Raw genomic sequence first — 16007 nt, forward strand, 5'->3', positions numbered from 1 at the left:
AATTAGCAGAATGGCTGTAGTGTATTATAAAATTATTTATTGTTAAGCAACGCAAAATAAATCACGTTTATGGTTACGACTCTTTGTGATTGGTCGTATTTTGTCAGCGTTGAATAAAGTAACACTTTTACACTAGCAATTGATTCGTTTGTGATCACATGACGACATCTCTCCGCCAATCAGCGATTAGCCGGTGAACTCGCGTGAGAAACGCTGCTGTCCGCTCTATGTTCTGGATCTATTTCTATGTTCTAGTAGTCTGGAACATCCTTGGCAGGCAGGCACCGACGACGGCGATTATGGAGGCATCGATGGCCACCGGTCCTGCCACAACTGCGCCTGTTAATAGCGAGGGCATATTAATAGGCGATAAAGTTTATTCCGAAGTCTTCCTCACTATAGATTATTCGTTAATACCAGAAGAAAAGCTCTCCCCGACCCCGTCTATGCAGGATGGCCTAGACCTGCAAACCGAAACCGACCTCCGGATTCTGGGGTGCGAGCTTATCCAGTCTGCCGGGATCCTGCTACGCCTACCGCAGGTAAATATATTCACTGTACGGATTAATAAAGTGTCAATTTAGTTTATTGAGTATGTAAGTTATTGGATCATAACAGTGATTTTGTCATCGCGACGGATCGGCTAGACAAAAACAAAATGGCGGACGTTGATTTTGAAATCGGAACGGGAGCGCTGATGAGAAATCTCCTTATATTCGTTATTCTGGCTTTCAGGTTGCCATGGCGACCGGGCAAGTGCTTTTTCATCGCTTCTTCTACTCGAAGTCCTTCGTGAAACACAGTTTTGAGGTAAGAGACCATATCTAATGTATAAGTATTGCTGATGGCAGCCATGTTGTTTGGCCGCTGAAACGCCACAAACAAATCATATAACGTTAACAGTTTAACGTTACTGTACGACATAATGTTGTCATTCATTCTTAGAATAGATATACTAGTGAGCTGCCTGACTAGATAACGCTTTTGGCACGTAATAAACATGTTGTCTATGGTGCCCAGAATGCTGCCTAAACGTGTGTTTTCATGTAAAATGAGACACCCATTGGCAGTTAGCAATATTTAGCATTAGACCAAAATGGTGGGAAATGATGTAGACATAAGCCAAACTAATTTAGATTATTTATATACAATATACATTATTATGCATATACTTGAAATGTGTGACACCTTTAGATATGTTTTGTTATTCACAGAAATAAATTTTATCTCTGAGAGTTATCAGTTAACTTCCAGTTATGTTGATATGTTAAACAGTTAAGTTCATAATAAAATATTGGTTTATTAACAGAACAATAGAAGTCACCACTGAAAGTCTATTGAAATTAATGTTTACAGGGGGAATTGATTGGTTTCAACTTTTTTGCTTTCTTTCCTGCTCCTTAGATTGTTGCCATGGCCTGTGTTAATCTGGCCTCAAAGATTGAAGAAGCCCCTCGGCGAATACGAGACGTCATCAACGTCTTTCATCATTTAAGGCAGCTCCGAGGCAAAAGGTAAGCATGGCTCAGTCTCGCAAATGTTTGTTACCCGTAAAAGCAACCTTCCACCTTAACAGATATTATTATGTTTTTAAAAACATTTAAAGGTGCCGTAGAATGTAAAACTGTTTTAACCTAGGCATAGATGAATAATAAGAGTTATGTACATAGTAAAAACGCTATTGTTTCCTCATCCTAACGTAAGCCTCGTGCACACAAAGACAGCTGGATAACAGGCCAATCTCACCATAACACTGACTGTGTGTCACGTTACAGCCGTGCTGTAGACCATGACATTAAATTAGGGCTATGTTGTGACTGCTGAGTTAGAGTTGTGTGCTATTTAATGTTATATGCTAACGTTTAGGCTGAAGTTCTACTATTGACGTTACAGTTACGCTTTGCAGGTCCATACTGAAAAAACGCAAACTTACCACTCAGAAACATCCATTAACAATCTCTGAATAATTGGTTATTCCTCAAAATTTGTATCTTTATCTGATACAAATGTAAATATATAAAGTCTGTTTACACACACGCAGAGCTACTGAAGGAGCTGCTCTGATAAACAGCCAATCAGAGCAGAACTCAACATTATTATTCATGACCCTTTCAAAAAAGGTAATAATAGAAATCCCAGGGTTGTAAATAGACATGTAAAACCATTTCCAGATAATTTTTGTACTTATTAAAAGCCAAATACCTTCTATATAGATATCAAAGAACAATGTAATATATTATATCAGTGCATTCTTTGGCACCTTTAATGTCATCACCTTAAATTGTAAATGATTCAGGTACACTTAAACATATTAACTGTGAGTAGTTCTGTGTGTTGTCTTTATGATGTGTTAATTTGAGTGCCATTTTGTTTGCTTTATGCATATCTAAACCATTTCAAAGCTTTTCAGTTTCTTCATCAGTCATAATTGGTAGTAACAGCAGGATATAGTCCTCTCATTACCTGAGCAAGTAAAATGCCTTCAAACCGCTCAAAAAACCTAAATGACAATTAGTTTATACCTTTGCAATTACCGACTAGTCTACGTTTTATTCCGAAATGAATTAGCAAACCATTTTGAAAGAGGATAACATGGAAAACTTGTTCATTCAAACCCAAGGCCGCGGTATTAACTTGAATTCTCTTTTCCCTTGCAACCAACTAACAGCGACCAGCTACATTTACCAATGCCTGGGTGATGTGGAATGGTACGTAGAGATGAAGCAGTCGGCATGGCAACAGAGGTGTCGCTTCCCCCCTCCCCCGGGAGAAGCCAGTGGTCTGAAAGCGGTCACTGGGAAATCGGGGATCGACAGGTTGGCCGCTGGTCCGAAGCGTCTGGGTGACTCCTGTATCTCAGTGTAAGCTTATTGTCTCTGGCAGCACAGGTGACGATCCAAATTTTAATTTTTTTTGTCACGAAAGACACCTCACCACACACGTCATGGCTGCCACGGAAATATCACATGCTGCACACCTGAGACCAATATGTCTGCATGAAAGGGCCTGCTAGGGTTGCATATTTTGAGGATATTTTGAGTAAATGAATCGTTAATATCGTGCAGTTTGAAACCTCATTGATATTTGGATGTTAGAGCTGTGATGTAAGAGCACATTTGTTTATGTTTAGCCTCAGAAAGCACTAATCAAGCTTTTGAGTGTTGATTTTATTCAGACGTGATTATTTTGATGCGACTTCAAATGTTGTTCAGGTTTTTGACTAAATATTCATGTATTTGTGAACGTTAAGGAGTTAATTGCATTTGTAAAATTTAGATGATCATGTTAGGTAATGTATAAATGTTATTATCTTATTTGCTAAATAATATTTTAATAGTTGTAGTTTTGTTAAAATAGTTAAATAATCGTTTGGAGTTTTTACTTTTAAGTGAATTGATTAAAACCGTTGATTAATTGTTTGTAGTTTTTACTTTTAAGTGAATTGTTTAAAATCGTTAAGTAATCATTTGGAGTTTTTACTTTTAAGTGAATTGATTAAAACCGTTGATTAATTGTTTGTAGTTTTTACTTTTAAGTGAATTGTTTTAAGTCGTTGAAGTAATCAATTGTAGTTTTTACTTTTAAGTGAATTGATTAAAACCGTTGATTAATCGTTTGTAGTTTTGACTTTTAATTGAATAGTTGCTAAGTTTAAATCGCAATTGTTAGATAAAGTTTAAAGTTTTTTTTGTATTTTGATAATGGTGGCCCAACTGATGTTTTGGTAGTAGCAGGAGTGTTAGAAGAAAGTTTCTATAAATAATTTTCAGTTTGAGCAATATTTTCCTGGAATTCTGGTTTGCTTTGCCGTTTTTCGGTTCATGTGATGATGAAGGTGGTGTATTGAAATGTTTGCATAGTAAACCTGTTTGGGTGCTTGGGGTTAAATATAGCTTAAACATGACTCCTAAGCTTATTTTGTAAACAAGTTGTTTCTTTGGTTCCTAAACAAAGAAAGTGGACTAAATGTTTGCACGCTGACATTAAAGCTATAAAACGATGTTATCGCAAACAGCACAAAGTTTTGGTCTTTATATTAGGCAGTTTTTTTCAGAGTTTTTGTCAAAATAATACAGAGAGAGAGCAACTTTGCTGTTGTTGTTACATTTTGGGGGTTTAGGTTTGTTTTGGTTAGTGCTCTTTAACATTGGTTCTGGGTGTGTCAACATTTTTCTTTTCTGTTGAAGCTGTGATGTGGTGAGATGACGTTTTGTTGTCACTTTTGGCAGTACTAAAAGTCTTACACTGAAACTACAGGAGTCTGTAAAAAACTGGACCTGTTGCCTTTAGTTGGTTGAAAGGGGAAAAAGATTTTAAACTGTAAATAAAGCAAACACAAGGCACTTTCAATGTCTTGACTAGTTTTTGGGTCAGGGAAACAATTTCCTTTTCGTTCCCTCATAAATCAGGAGTCCAAGCCCATTGATTCTTGATCAGAACTACATAAACACCAAAAACCAGGTGATAAAAGCTGAACGGCGCGTGCTGAAGGAGCTTGGCTTCTGCGTACACGTCAAACATCCACACAAGGTACGTCCACTTTGGTTATTTGTGGTTTTTAAAGTTCTGGTTAAGAGAAAATGAAGACCCTAACGTGTCGCTCTATTTGTTTTCCAGATTATAGTCATGTACCTGCAAGTGCTTGAATGTGAGAAGAACCAGACGCTGGTCCAGACAGCCTGGTGAGTAAATGAGCATCTTCAGTTTGGAGTCTAGTAGGGTTGTAATGGTATGGTGGTCTATCACGATTTGAACATGCACTATGAACATTTCCTCATATTTTCCCATACATAAATTTCCATTCGGCTGCTTACAAGCTAAATTTGCAAGCATATCATAGGAAACCATTGAGGAAAATAATTTTCAAATAGAGTACCGCAGTGATGACGTATTTTTGTAGGCCAACCCTGGAAGTTAGCCAGACACTGGTTCCATTACTAAATGGCCATACATTTTTTCCGTAGCTTTTTGGATTATCGCAATAAAAAATCCCTGTGTTAAACAAAAGTTTGACACTTAGAGAGTTTGTCCAGCAAAGAGAATCTTTACAGATGAAAACTTTTGAATTTTCAAAACTTATTTTTTTAACACATTTAGACTTAAAAATCATAAGTAGTGTTTATTTGTCAAGATTAACTTTTTGGACAAAACGTGTAAGTGTCATAAACTTCTGTTAAATGCAGAGTTTATTTTTTTTTGCCAAAAGTCAATGGGAAAATTCAATGGACTTTTTAGCGAGCCAGTATCCCGCTAACTTCCGGGTTGGCCCACAAAAATACTCTTTACTACACCCCATCAAAATAAAAGTTAGATAAAATGATGACAGAAACAGGGTTCCCATGGGTCATGGAATTTCTGGAATATCATGTAATTTTAAATGGACTTTTCCAGACATTGAAAGTCATGGAATATCAGGGTTTTTTTTGTTGCTTTGAATTTTATTTTTCATTTATCAAAATGTATCGTGTATGAAAGCACAATACTATTGTCTGTAGGCACAACCCTAGTGTACAGTACGTTATTCAGGCTCACAGCAGGCCCGGATATAGGTCATGGAAATTTTGCTTTTAGTCAGGGAATTTGACTTGGAGTGGGAACCGTGCAGAAATAAACTAAGACATACAATTTGGTGTACAACAATAAAGTTAAAATAACAATAATATTCTTAATAATGCATTATTTAAATAGTTTTTCCCACTCTAAACTTAGTATACTTTTTAACGTTTAAGTATGTATCTTTCATAAAATAGTTTAGAGTTTGTTGCAATAAAGCATTTGTTACGTTAAAAAAACATTGTTTTCATTCCTTAAAGGGATAGTTCGGCCAAAAATGATATTAAACCCATGATTTACTCACCCCCAAGCTGTCAGAGTTGCATATGTCCATCGTTTTTCAGACAAACACATTTTCGGATATTTTAGAAATTGTTTTAGATCTTTCACAAAATAAATCCAAACGGCTCCAGGATGACAAACAAAGGTCTTCTGAGGGTAATCCGCGCGGTGTTGTTGTAGAAATATCCATATTTAAAACTTTATTAACGAAAATAAATACCTTCCGGTAGCGCCGCCATCTTAGACTCCTCTGTATTCAGGAGAGAGTATTAGCGTAGTGTACGCACTTTTCTTAGTGACGTATGACAAATTCGGAGGGCGGGGGCACAGAGCAGCAGCAGAGTAGCCTCCGTAGGCTGCGTAAGCTCTCATCCTGAATGCGGACGCGACTAAGATGGCGGTGCTACCGGAAGGTATTTATTTTCGTTAATAAAGTTTTAAATATGGATATTTCTACAACAACACCGCGCGGATTACCCTCAGAAAACCTTTGTTTATCATCCTGGAGCCGTTTGGATTTATTTTGTGAAGGATGGATGCACTTTTTTTGGACTTGAAGGTCGTGGACTATGGGTGGACCCCGTAACATTACATTTAATCAACTGAAAGATCTAAAACATTTTCTAAAATATCCGAAAATGTGTTTGTCTGAAAAACGATGGCCATATGCAACTCGGACAGCTTGGGGGTGAGTAAATCATGGGTTTAATATCATTTTTGGCCGAACTATCCCTTTAAGGTGTCATAATAACTGATTACAGTGATTGTTTAATATCTCATAGGCTACACCATGAAAGCGTGGTGTTTTCTGTGACCGTTATCATACCATAAAAATCTTGTATCGTTACAACCCTAAAGTCTAGACACTGATCAGCCCAGTATTGAACTCTCTACCTTTGTTATGTAACTTTCCTGTCCTTCTCTTCTGATGGATGGATTTATTCTTGGCTCGTGTGTATGTGTTTGTGTATGTCTGCTGTTTTAAATCTCTTGTTCATGGCTGTGATTTCTTGCGGAAAATGGAGAGCTTAGTTTAACTCTGTCCTTTCTCTCTACTCTTTGATTAAAGGGTAGTCCATGATGGTAAGTGTCATAAAGAACCTCTGAACTCTGCTCCTCCAACCACATGACCTCAGGAATCTCCCCCCATTGGCTGCCCTTCTCGAGACAGCCAATCCAGTGAGAGCTCTCTGCCCGAGAATCACTGAAGGGGGCCTTTCCCAGCTGCCAGCAGCATCTTGTTTTCTTGGGGTTGTCCAAAAGGATTTGTATTTTTGGTTTTGCTTCGTCTCACGTTTTACCTCTACTTCATTGCTTTTTTTGGTTTGACCTTTCAAAGGTAGTTTTGAAGTCTGATTATTTGCACTTCGTTGAACCATCTCTAATATCTAAATTTGATTAGATACAAGTAGTGTTTTTTTATTCGTAGCCGTACGATATGGATTTGATGTAGGTCAAATTAAATTAATGATTGTCAGGAGTTTAATGGCTTCGTATGTATCTGTTAGTGAGCTCGTAAACGTTTTTTGGCAAAATTAACTTTAAGCTATTCATGGAAATGGATGAAAAATTGTTGCCTCAACAATTTTAACATGCCTTACTGTCTGTATGTATTTCTGTAAGCCTAGGTGACCTATACTTTTTTGAAACATGCAGTATATAACAGCAGTGTTGGGGGTAACGCATTACAAGTAACGTGCATTACGTAATAATATTACTTTTCTGAAGTAAAAAGTAAAGTAACGCATTACTTTTAAAATGTACATATTAATATTTGAGTTACTTTTTCAAAAAAGTAATGCAAGTTACTTTTTTAGTTAAATTTTTTCGATGTAAAACAATTATGTACTGAATTAAACTAAACGTAGTCACTTTATGCAGAAACTGAGATGGCTGGCCAGAGCTCGACATTTTTGTGATGAAATTTGCTATTTCTGAATGCAGAACTTTTCAGTCATAAAAAACACCTGCAAGTCCTGAAAGAGATCAAGCCTCAGCCAAGAAAAGTAACGCAAAAGTAACTTAAGCATTACTTTCCATGAAAAGTAACTAAGTAATGCAATTAGTTACTTTTTTTGGGAGTAACTTAATATTGTAATGCATTACTTTTAAAAGAAACTTTCCCCAACACTGTATAACAGAGTACATTGCACATTTATGGTTGAATAATACGCTGCATTTATATATATATATATATATATACACAAGCATTTAGTAGGTAGTTATTTAGTACAGAAAGCCATTTTATTATGGTTTTTAAAGGAGTAGTTTTCTCATTGGAAATTTACCTTGTGCCATTTCAGATATACAGTATTATGCAAAAGTCTTAGTTCATGACCAACTTTGCTGTTTTAGCAAAGGTTTAATGACATACATATTTATTTTTCAATCTTTCTATTGAGATGCAAACAAATGAAAATACAAGAAGTATGTACAGAAAATATAATAATTTTTTCAGTATTTAAAGTTGGCATCTCTTAATAGTAAACACATCTTGAACTCTTTTGAGGAGACTAAAGTCATTGGATTAGAATTAGACAATAGGATTTGATTTAATTTAAGTTTAAAGGTACAGTATGGGTTCTAGTGGCATTTAGCTGTGAGATTGTGAATTGCAACCAACCTTAATTTCGAAATGCAATGAGAGACTACGGTAGCCACCACAGAACAAACGTGTTGACGCCTGAAACAATGTAGTGACTAAACGCGCACTATAGAAGAGTTTGTCCATTTAGGGCTATTGTAGAAACATAACAATGACTTGTAAGGTGACCCGCTGTGTTTGTACATAACAGCTCATACTAAGGTGATAAAAACAATAGAGTATATTATGTAAGGTCTTTATACGCCACTGATAATATAGTTATGTTATTATATTGGATCCTTCTAAAAGTTACACAATGCACCTTTAAGAGATGCCTGCAATTGCTCAAGTGTAAGAGGAGCTTACACTAAATATTTGACACTTTAGCTTATGATTTTATTCTGTGTTTTTTAATACAGCATACAAACAAATTTCCTGTTTTCTGGTTGTATTCTTATAAAGAGAGTTTGAAATAATTATATATGTAGTTATTATATTATTGCGAATACAACAAATCCAATAGTGGCTTTTTGGTCTAAGACTTTTGCACAGTACTATATATCTTCTGCTGAACAAAAATTAATAATTTTATATTAAAATGCTAGCATGTTATCCTAAGACAAGGCTAAAAAGGGTTAATCTCAAAAAGCACTTAGGTTCATCATTAACTCTCTCCATGCCAGCGATTAAAAAAAAAAATATTGCCCGCTAGGATTTTTTTATTTTCACGAAAGTTTAATGCCTTTCAGGAAATGTTCTTCTTTAAATACATAAACAAAAAATATATCTAATGAAAGAACAGACCCTCTGCTTAAAAAAAGTTTCATCATATCTTCATTTGTTTTCTTTTATCACCTATCAAATATAGGTACATTTCTTCAAAAGTTCAACATTTTGAGCAAAAAAGGACTTGTAAAGGACTTGACAGAGATTAGATTCAGAGCGATGAGCAAAACATACAAAAAGTTTTTAGTGTTTTTGGGATCAGTGGATGTTTCCATGTAAGAGCACCACCTAGTGGTTAATAGCGGAAATATGGATTTCCATAAAAATTCGTTATTGGCAGGGAAGCGTTTTCTCAAAATGGCCGAGATAACTCGTTAATCGCCAGGAAAGTTAAAATAATCCCATTGACCACAAAGGGTTAATAAATGTCTTCTAAAGCAAATTAGTATATTTGTGGGATAAAATCAAATCAGTACGGGAAAATTAAAAATGGCTTATGATAACTGAGAAACACATTGGTTCTCATGTGTCTGTGTGACTTGTTGTCATACCTGTTTTAAAAAAACTAATGGCATTCATTTAAATTTGATGTGCTAATTTGTATGTTCCCATTATTAAATGCATAACTCACTAAATAAGTTCAAAAAAATTGATAATTTTTAGTTTATATTGATTATTTTAATGAAGAACATGTGTGCTTTTGGGAGCTTTTTGGGGAGCCTGTATAAGATGATGATGGCATTAATGTAATGATTATAAAATTAAACTTGTTGTTCATCTTAAGAAATTAAGTCCTGGGATGGCATGGGGGTGAAAATTATAAGAAAGTTTTCCTATTTGTGTGAACTTATTCCTTTAAGGCATTCAGTGTATACATCACTAAGATCTGAGATGTGTCTGTATTCCAGCATAGTACATGTCACTGCTGCTACATTCTTCATTTTTGTTGTTGTTGATGATAGAAAGAGGTTTGGGTCCACACTGTCCCCATCTTTTTGTTTAATTTCCAGAGAGCTTTCTGCATCCCATTTCTGGCATTTTTTTGTCCACAAGTTTAGACTCTTGTCCAATACTTTTATGTATGGCAACTGCTCTTAAAATGGCCTCTCAGTCCAGCTTTGACTGATCATCATGTGCCTTGCATGCCATTCTGTGAGTTGCATGTGTCATGAGTGTCATGTCCATGTTGCCTTATTTTCAATTTTACACCCTTCGTGTGCTTTATGGTGGAAAGTCAAGTTATTATTTTAAGATGGCACTGTTTTTTAGCCTTCTGTAAAAAGGATGGTTTTGGCCTTTTCGTTGTAGTAAATTGTCGCATTCGTGCATGCAAGCAAAGACAGGTCTGTTTAGTATTTGACAAACCTCCCGTTTCTTCACCCCACAAGCTTGTCTATGTGCACAGGTGTGCACTGAACTTGTACGTGTGCCTGTCCACATTGCATGCATGCCTTAACGCTGGCATTGAACGACCGGGGACCATGAGACACAGAGAGGAAAAGGACAAAGTTAAACTCAAGTCTCCATGTATTTGTTTGGTCTTCCTGCATCATGCGAGAAGCCTCGTACATTAAAGGGAAGTTACAGATAAAAATCAAGGCACTTGGAGAAATTGCAATGTTGTGGTTTAACTCTTGTGTTGCAGGGACTACATGAACGACAGCCTTCGTACAAACGTGTTTGTAAGATTTCAAGCTGAGACCATCGCCTGTGCCTGCATTTACCTCGCTGCACGAGTGCTACAGGTACTCTGTCCTTTATAGTCTCTACTTATAGTCTTTGTGTAACACGTGATGTTCTTGCGTTATATTTCTATGATTTCTTTCTTTCAGATATCGTTACCAACAAGGCCGCACTGGTATCTGGTGTTTGGTGCTACTGAAGAGGAGCTCAAAGAAATCTGTATAACCACTCTGAAACTTTACACCAGAAAGAAGGTTAGACCTGTTTCACATTTTTAAAGCCCCCGTTCTTTCTGTGTTTTTGAAGCTTTGATGATTGTGTTTAAAGTGCATGTGTTCATGTTTCACGCGGTATTTTTAACAAAATTTACTTATCTGTATAGCGCTGTTTTCACTGTCCTCAAAACGGGCTGATGTCTTCCTTATTCTATGAAGTCCCTCCTTCAGAAATACAGAACGAGTTCTGATTGTGTAGTTTGTTTAGTGTGTTGTGATTCGACAGCAGCTTAGCTTAGCAGAGCCGTTTGAGTCAAAGCAGGTTACTGACGTATTTCTGTGGGCGGAGTTTAGTAAAAAAAAAAAAGCGTTTCACTGACATCATTAAAGCAGGAAGTAGAGGGCTGTAGTCCAAACCGGCCATTCGTTGTAGGCTTTGAAAGAGGAATTCTATTAAAGAAAATATATCGCCTGGCAGTGAACTTTGAGCTTTATCATTTTACAGGTATTATTTATGCTATTATAGCAACATTACACACTAACTAGGGTTTAAAAAATGGGATCAGGAACAACGTGACCTTTAAGACAATCAGCACTTTTACTATTGCTTATTTTTTGCATCCAACTGGATCTATCTGTTCGATGGACCTAAATAAAAGATAATGTTGTTATCCAATCAACAAGTCCCATTTTATGATTTTATTTAGCTGGTTTGTTTTGCATTTTTAGCCAAATTATGAATTGCTGGAGAAGGAGGTGGACAAGCGGAAGGTGGCACTGCAGGAAGCCAAGCTGAAGGCCAAAGGCCTGAATCCTGATTGCACTCCTGCTCTCTTGATTGGTGGATTCTCTCCTGGATCCAAACCATGTATGTTGTTACTTTCAACTTTTTTTGTACTGTAGCAGTTTTAGCTATAACCATGTTTGATTCAGAGGTCACTTAGATCTGAAAACTGAGGTCAGACCTAAAAAAAAGGTTAAAGGTGACATGGATTGATTGAACGGGTATTTATCCATGTTCTGTGATGTGACATGTAGACAAAATCTTTTTTGTTTGGGTCTGTAATGCCTTAGAAGCTTCCTAAAAACCTCTCTCAGATAGCTCTATTAGGGTGGGGGATTTTAAACAAGTGGTTTTGCACCTATTTGGCTCCCCCTACTGGCTTAACTTGCAATCTCATTACTGATTGGCTGACTTTGCTGCCACTCAAAAAATGTAGCCAATTATTTTAAAGTGGAGGGGCAGTGAGATGCCTGTGATGTCATAAGCATCAGTTTTTCAGATTGGGCCGTTTTCTGGCTGACATTTCTAAAAGAGGAATTTCTATGAGACTGAGATATTTAGCATGTCTAGCACTTTTTGTATGTTTGTGAATGCGGGTAGACTACCATTATTCAACAAAGACCTTTAATGTGTGCCTCGGACATGGGTCAGGTACAATATTAGTGGCATCAGGTATCGTGTAATTTAAAATGAATGTGTTTTTGCCGAAAGAGACCCAAGACGACCCCAACTATCTCGCAGTTTGTCTATAACAGGGGTTCTCAAAGTTTACATTCAAAGGTCCAAATCTGAATTCCCATAATTTTCATAGGTCCGGAAAAACTTTATGTAAATCATTTGTTTATATAACAAATCAACACAAATAGTTTGGGAAAAACATAAGTGTATTTTGCATTTAAAGTAAAAAAAAAAAATAAACACAAGAAATATGCCAAAAGTAACCAGGTGCAAAATACAGAGCAACCTAATTAGAGAAATGGCACAGTTTGTTCTCCATCATATGCATAAACCATGGCAAAACAAGTGTGGTTGGTAGGCAGAGACTGACCAAAATTAGGGGTGCACCTATAAATTGGCTGATAATGCTTGCTATGCTTCTCAATAAATTACGGTGAAATGCCGCTACATCCAAAAGCCAGGGGGCGGTCTTGTGCAGAAACTTAATATGCGCTGCAGACGAAGAACCAGACACATGGAGCTCCAGGAAATGGCTTAAGGATTTATTTATATTACTGTTCTTCAAACCTTTTCAGGTATTTTCATGATAATAAAGAATATGTTTAAGATTATGTTTGACGAGTGTTGCTTTTTAAATGCATGTTTTAAACGACTCAAGCCAACAGTGATTGGTAAGGACTGATCAAAAGCCGTAGTACATGAAGTAGCTGTGCATAATATCTGGGTGTGATGGCTACAGCGTCACACAGGAAATTTTTAAATAACTCGTTCTATTTTATGACCGGGAATACTCGTAAACCATTCGTTTAGTTTTTTTTCTTTTTAGATTTAAAAGTTTAATATGCATTTGTAAATAGCAAATGCACAGATTTAATCAATCACATAGAAATTAATGCACTTGTAATATGAAGTGGACGCGGGTCCGGATCAAGTTGCCGTCGGGTCCAGATCCGGACCGGAGTCCGGACTTTGAGAACCCCTGGTCTATAATATATAATAAATATATATATTATATACTGCACAGTATTCAGCAAACTGGGATCTGGTTCCAAACATAGCCATGATAAACTGAGGCAATAGGATGCTGTCTGTTTAAAAAGAGGTAATAAACTGTGTTTGCTATTTTCTACTTCTGTCAGGTTCACCGAATATAACGAAAGCAGATGAGAAATCTCCAAACTCTCAGACTCTCAAGGTAATAAAAAAGGAATCAGAAGATCGGCTTCAGGGCTCCAAGAGCCCACACAATGGGTGAGTCTTTGACACCTGATGCCTCCCTTGTGTTCATTCAGTGTCTGCAGCAAGGCTGGGGCTAGGGCGGCATTGCCCCCCCAGATTTTCCCTCTGCCCCCCATGAATGTACAGCGAGCCAACTATAAAAAAAAACTTCTCACGCAAACGCTACTTAAATTAGCTCCCGCCCACCAGTGTCTGGTTATCTTATACCAGTGGTTCTCAAACTTTTTCAGTGTGAGGCCCCCCTTGTGTAAGGTGCATCTTATTGCGGCCCCCCAAAGTAAAAGTATGACACAAATAATTCTAAAACTTAAATTTTTAATTAAACAAAACGTATTAAATGAGACAACGTAGTGCTGTTGGCTAGTAGCCTTATTTTTTCTGAGAGTGAGTTACACAGAATTTGATAAATAAATGTCTTTTGTAACATTTCGTAAAACTGGGGCCCCCCGGGCACCATCACGCGGCCCACTGCTATAGACTATTCCTTCTGCGTTTGCTGACATTGATACATTTTTTGTTTAAGGGGGAGACAAAGTAAAACCTTCAGATCTGTTTTATATATATTTTACATTGAGTGTTATGGCTGCCCACCCAAAATTCTTGACTGCCCCCCAGTCCAGCAAGCCCAGTACCTGGTCTGTAGGATACATATGTTTGATATAAATGTTGAATTTTGTTTTTAATTATAGAGCATTTATTCATAAGGCATTAATCATATTTATTTTCTTAGACTCAGGAAGGACGGTAAATTGGTCCGGAACAGTAGGAGCGGAAGTCGATCTCATTCCAGGTCCAGGTCACGCTCTCCCAGACGACAGTAAGTATCTCCCGCAGTACACTGCTTAGTTTGTCTATGAATGGTTGTGTGGGTTATTCATGTATCTGTACTTAATCACTATCTCTTCCTTCAGTTACAACAACAGACGCAGCCACTCGGCCACCTACAGTTCTCGCTCCCGAAGCCGCTCTCACAGCCGCAGCCCGTCTCCACGACGACACGCCAACCACGGCCCTCCATCTCCGCTACTGCCACACTTGAAGTCAAAGCAGCGCTCGGACGACCTGCACACGCACAGTAGGCACAGCCACAAGAGGAAGCGCTCACGCAGCCGCTCTCGCTCCGTCAGCAAACCCCGTGAGCGTGACAGAGAGAGGGAAAGAGAGAGGGAGCGAGACAGAGGCTCGTCTGAGCTGTCGAAGAAGCACAAACACGATCGCAGCGGGCATCACAGAGAGCGACGAGAACGCTCGCGATCGTATGAAAGATCTCATAAAAGCAAACACCACAGCAGCAGCCATTCGAGCCACAGTCGTCACAGACGCTGAGCACGCTTTCCTCTGTTGGGTCATTTCTGTGAGACTGCCGATGCGTTTGTCTGAGTTGAGCGGTTGCTGCTTGTCTGTTTGACTTTTTTTGATTTCTCATGTGTTTTTGCAGTTTTAGTTTTAAATGTTAAGAGGTTATGAAACTACATATTTACAGTGTAAAGATGGGTTAAATACTGATGTAATATGGGACATGCTTTGATTTATAAAAGCAACCTTTTTTAAAAGGTGGGAAAATCACTAGTTACAAAAAATTGAACATTCTTCAGGAAGGACAACACTTTGCACATCTATAAGAATAATTGAGATGGTCTACTATTGAACGAAAATGGTATTTTCTTTTTTTTTACAGTTGGATGCAGACTATTTTGATCATGGTGATTCTGTTCACTGTTTTTTAGTCTGCACGTCTTCACATCTGATTTTTACTCAATAAAAGTAATAAAAGTGACTGTCAGCTGTTGTTGTTTTACTTCTTTTAGAAACTTTGGATTCATTTTAAGTGATATAAAGAGAATTTTTACCTGAAATAAATTTGAATGTTTCTCAAACTCTTTAAATCAATTTATTAACTACTGTAGCATTGTCCTAGTAACTCCAAATCCTATTTTGGTAAATAGGACCTGCTCAATGCAGTTAAAATCATTGTTATATTTATTGTATTTATAATATAATATATCGAGTCGTTTTTAATTACTACTTATTTTAATTTAATTACCTGATTTGCCAAACTCAAATCAACTATTTACGTTCAGCAAAACAATTGTGAAAAGCCCTATATAAATCAAATTGAATTGAATTAAAAGAATTAAAAGAAGGAAGCAAAAAGCGAGGTTGCACCATATATTCTGTAATAATGTATAGGGGCAAAAAATGCTCGTTTATTTATCAACCAGGGTGAGTACAAAAGCAAACAAAGTAGCTTATCAAACAGTAT

The 16007-nt window shown here is 37.1% G+C and overlaps 1 protein-coding gene across 4 annotated transcripts; it reads left to right on the forward strand.

Moving 5' to 3' along the window:
* Positions 1 to 233: 233 nt before the first annotated feature.
* Positions 234 to 15521, forward strand: ccnl1a (cyclin L1a). 4 transcript variants are annotated; one of them, XM_065246623.2, is made up of 11 exons: positions 246 to 542; positions 736 to 810; positions 1405 to 1514; positions 4410 to 4530; positions 4618 to 4682; positions 10791 to 10890; positions 10978 to 11082; positions 11773 to 11911; positions 13645 to 13756; positions 14475 to 14561; positions 14656 to 15521. In XM_065246623.2, the coding sequence occupies exons 1-11, from the start codon at positions 300 to 302 to the stop codon at positions 15068 to 15070; spliced, it is 1572 nt and encodes a 523-aa protein (XP_065102695.2). In that variant the 5' UTR covers positions 246 to 299; the 3' UTR covers positions 15071 to 15521. The 4 variants fall into 4 exon arrangements, 3 of the variants coding, with proteins under 3 accessions (XP_065102698.2, XP_065102695.2, XP_065102696.2); XM_065246624.2 differs by lacking the exons at positions 246 to 542; positions 736 to 810 and adding an exon at positions 2669 to 2861; XR_010525630.2 differs by lacking the exons at positions 11773 to 11911; positions 13645 to 13756; positions 14475 to 14561; positions 14656 to 15521 and adding an exon at positions 6905 to 6918 and having other exon boundaries at positions 234 to 542; positions 10978 to 11017.
* The last annotated feature ends 486 nt before the right edge of the window (positions 15522 to 16007 follow it).

The sequence above is a fragment of the Paramisgurnus dabryanus genome, chromosome 9, assembly GCF_030506205.2.
Source record: "Paramisgurnus dabryanus chromosome 9, PD_genome_1.1, whole genome shotgun sequence".
NCBI classification, from domain to species: Eukaryota; Metazoa; Chordata; class Actinopteri; order Cypriniformes; family Cobitidae; genus Paramisgurnus; species Paramisgurnus dabryanus.

What these genes read in the sequence shown, in the direction of transcription:
- ccnl1a (XM_065246623.2), top strand. Translation starts at nt 300, where the DNA reads ATGGAGGCATCGATGGCCACCGGTCCTGCCACAACTGCGCCTGTTAAT. An exon ending in CTCTCCTGGATCCAAACCAT is followed by an intron (nt 11,912 to 13,644) that starts GTATGTTGTTAC and finishes TACTTCTGTCAG; the next exon opens with GTTCACCGAATATAACGAAA. An exon ending in TCACGCTCTCCCAGACGACA is followed by an intron (nt 14,562 to 14,655) that starts GTAAGTATCTCC and finishes CTCTTCCTTCAG; the next exon opens with TTACAACAACAGACGCAGCC.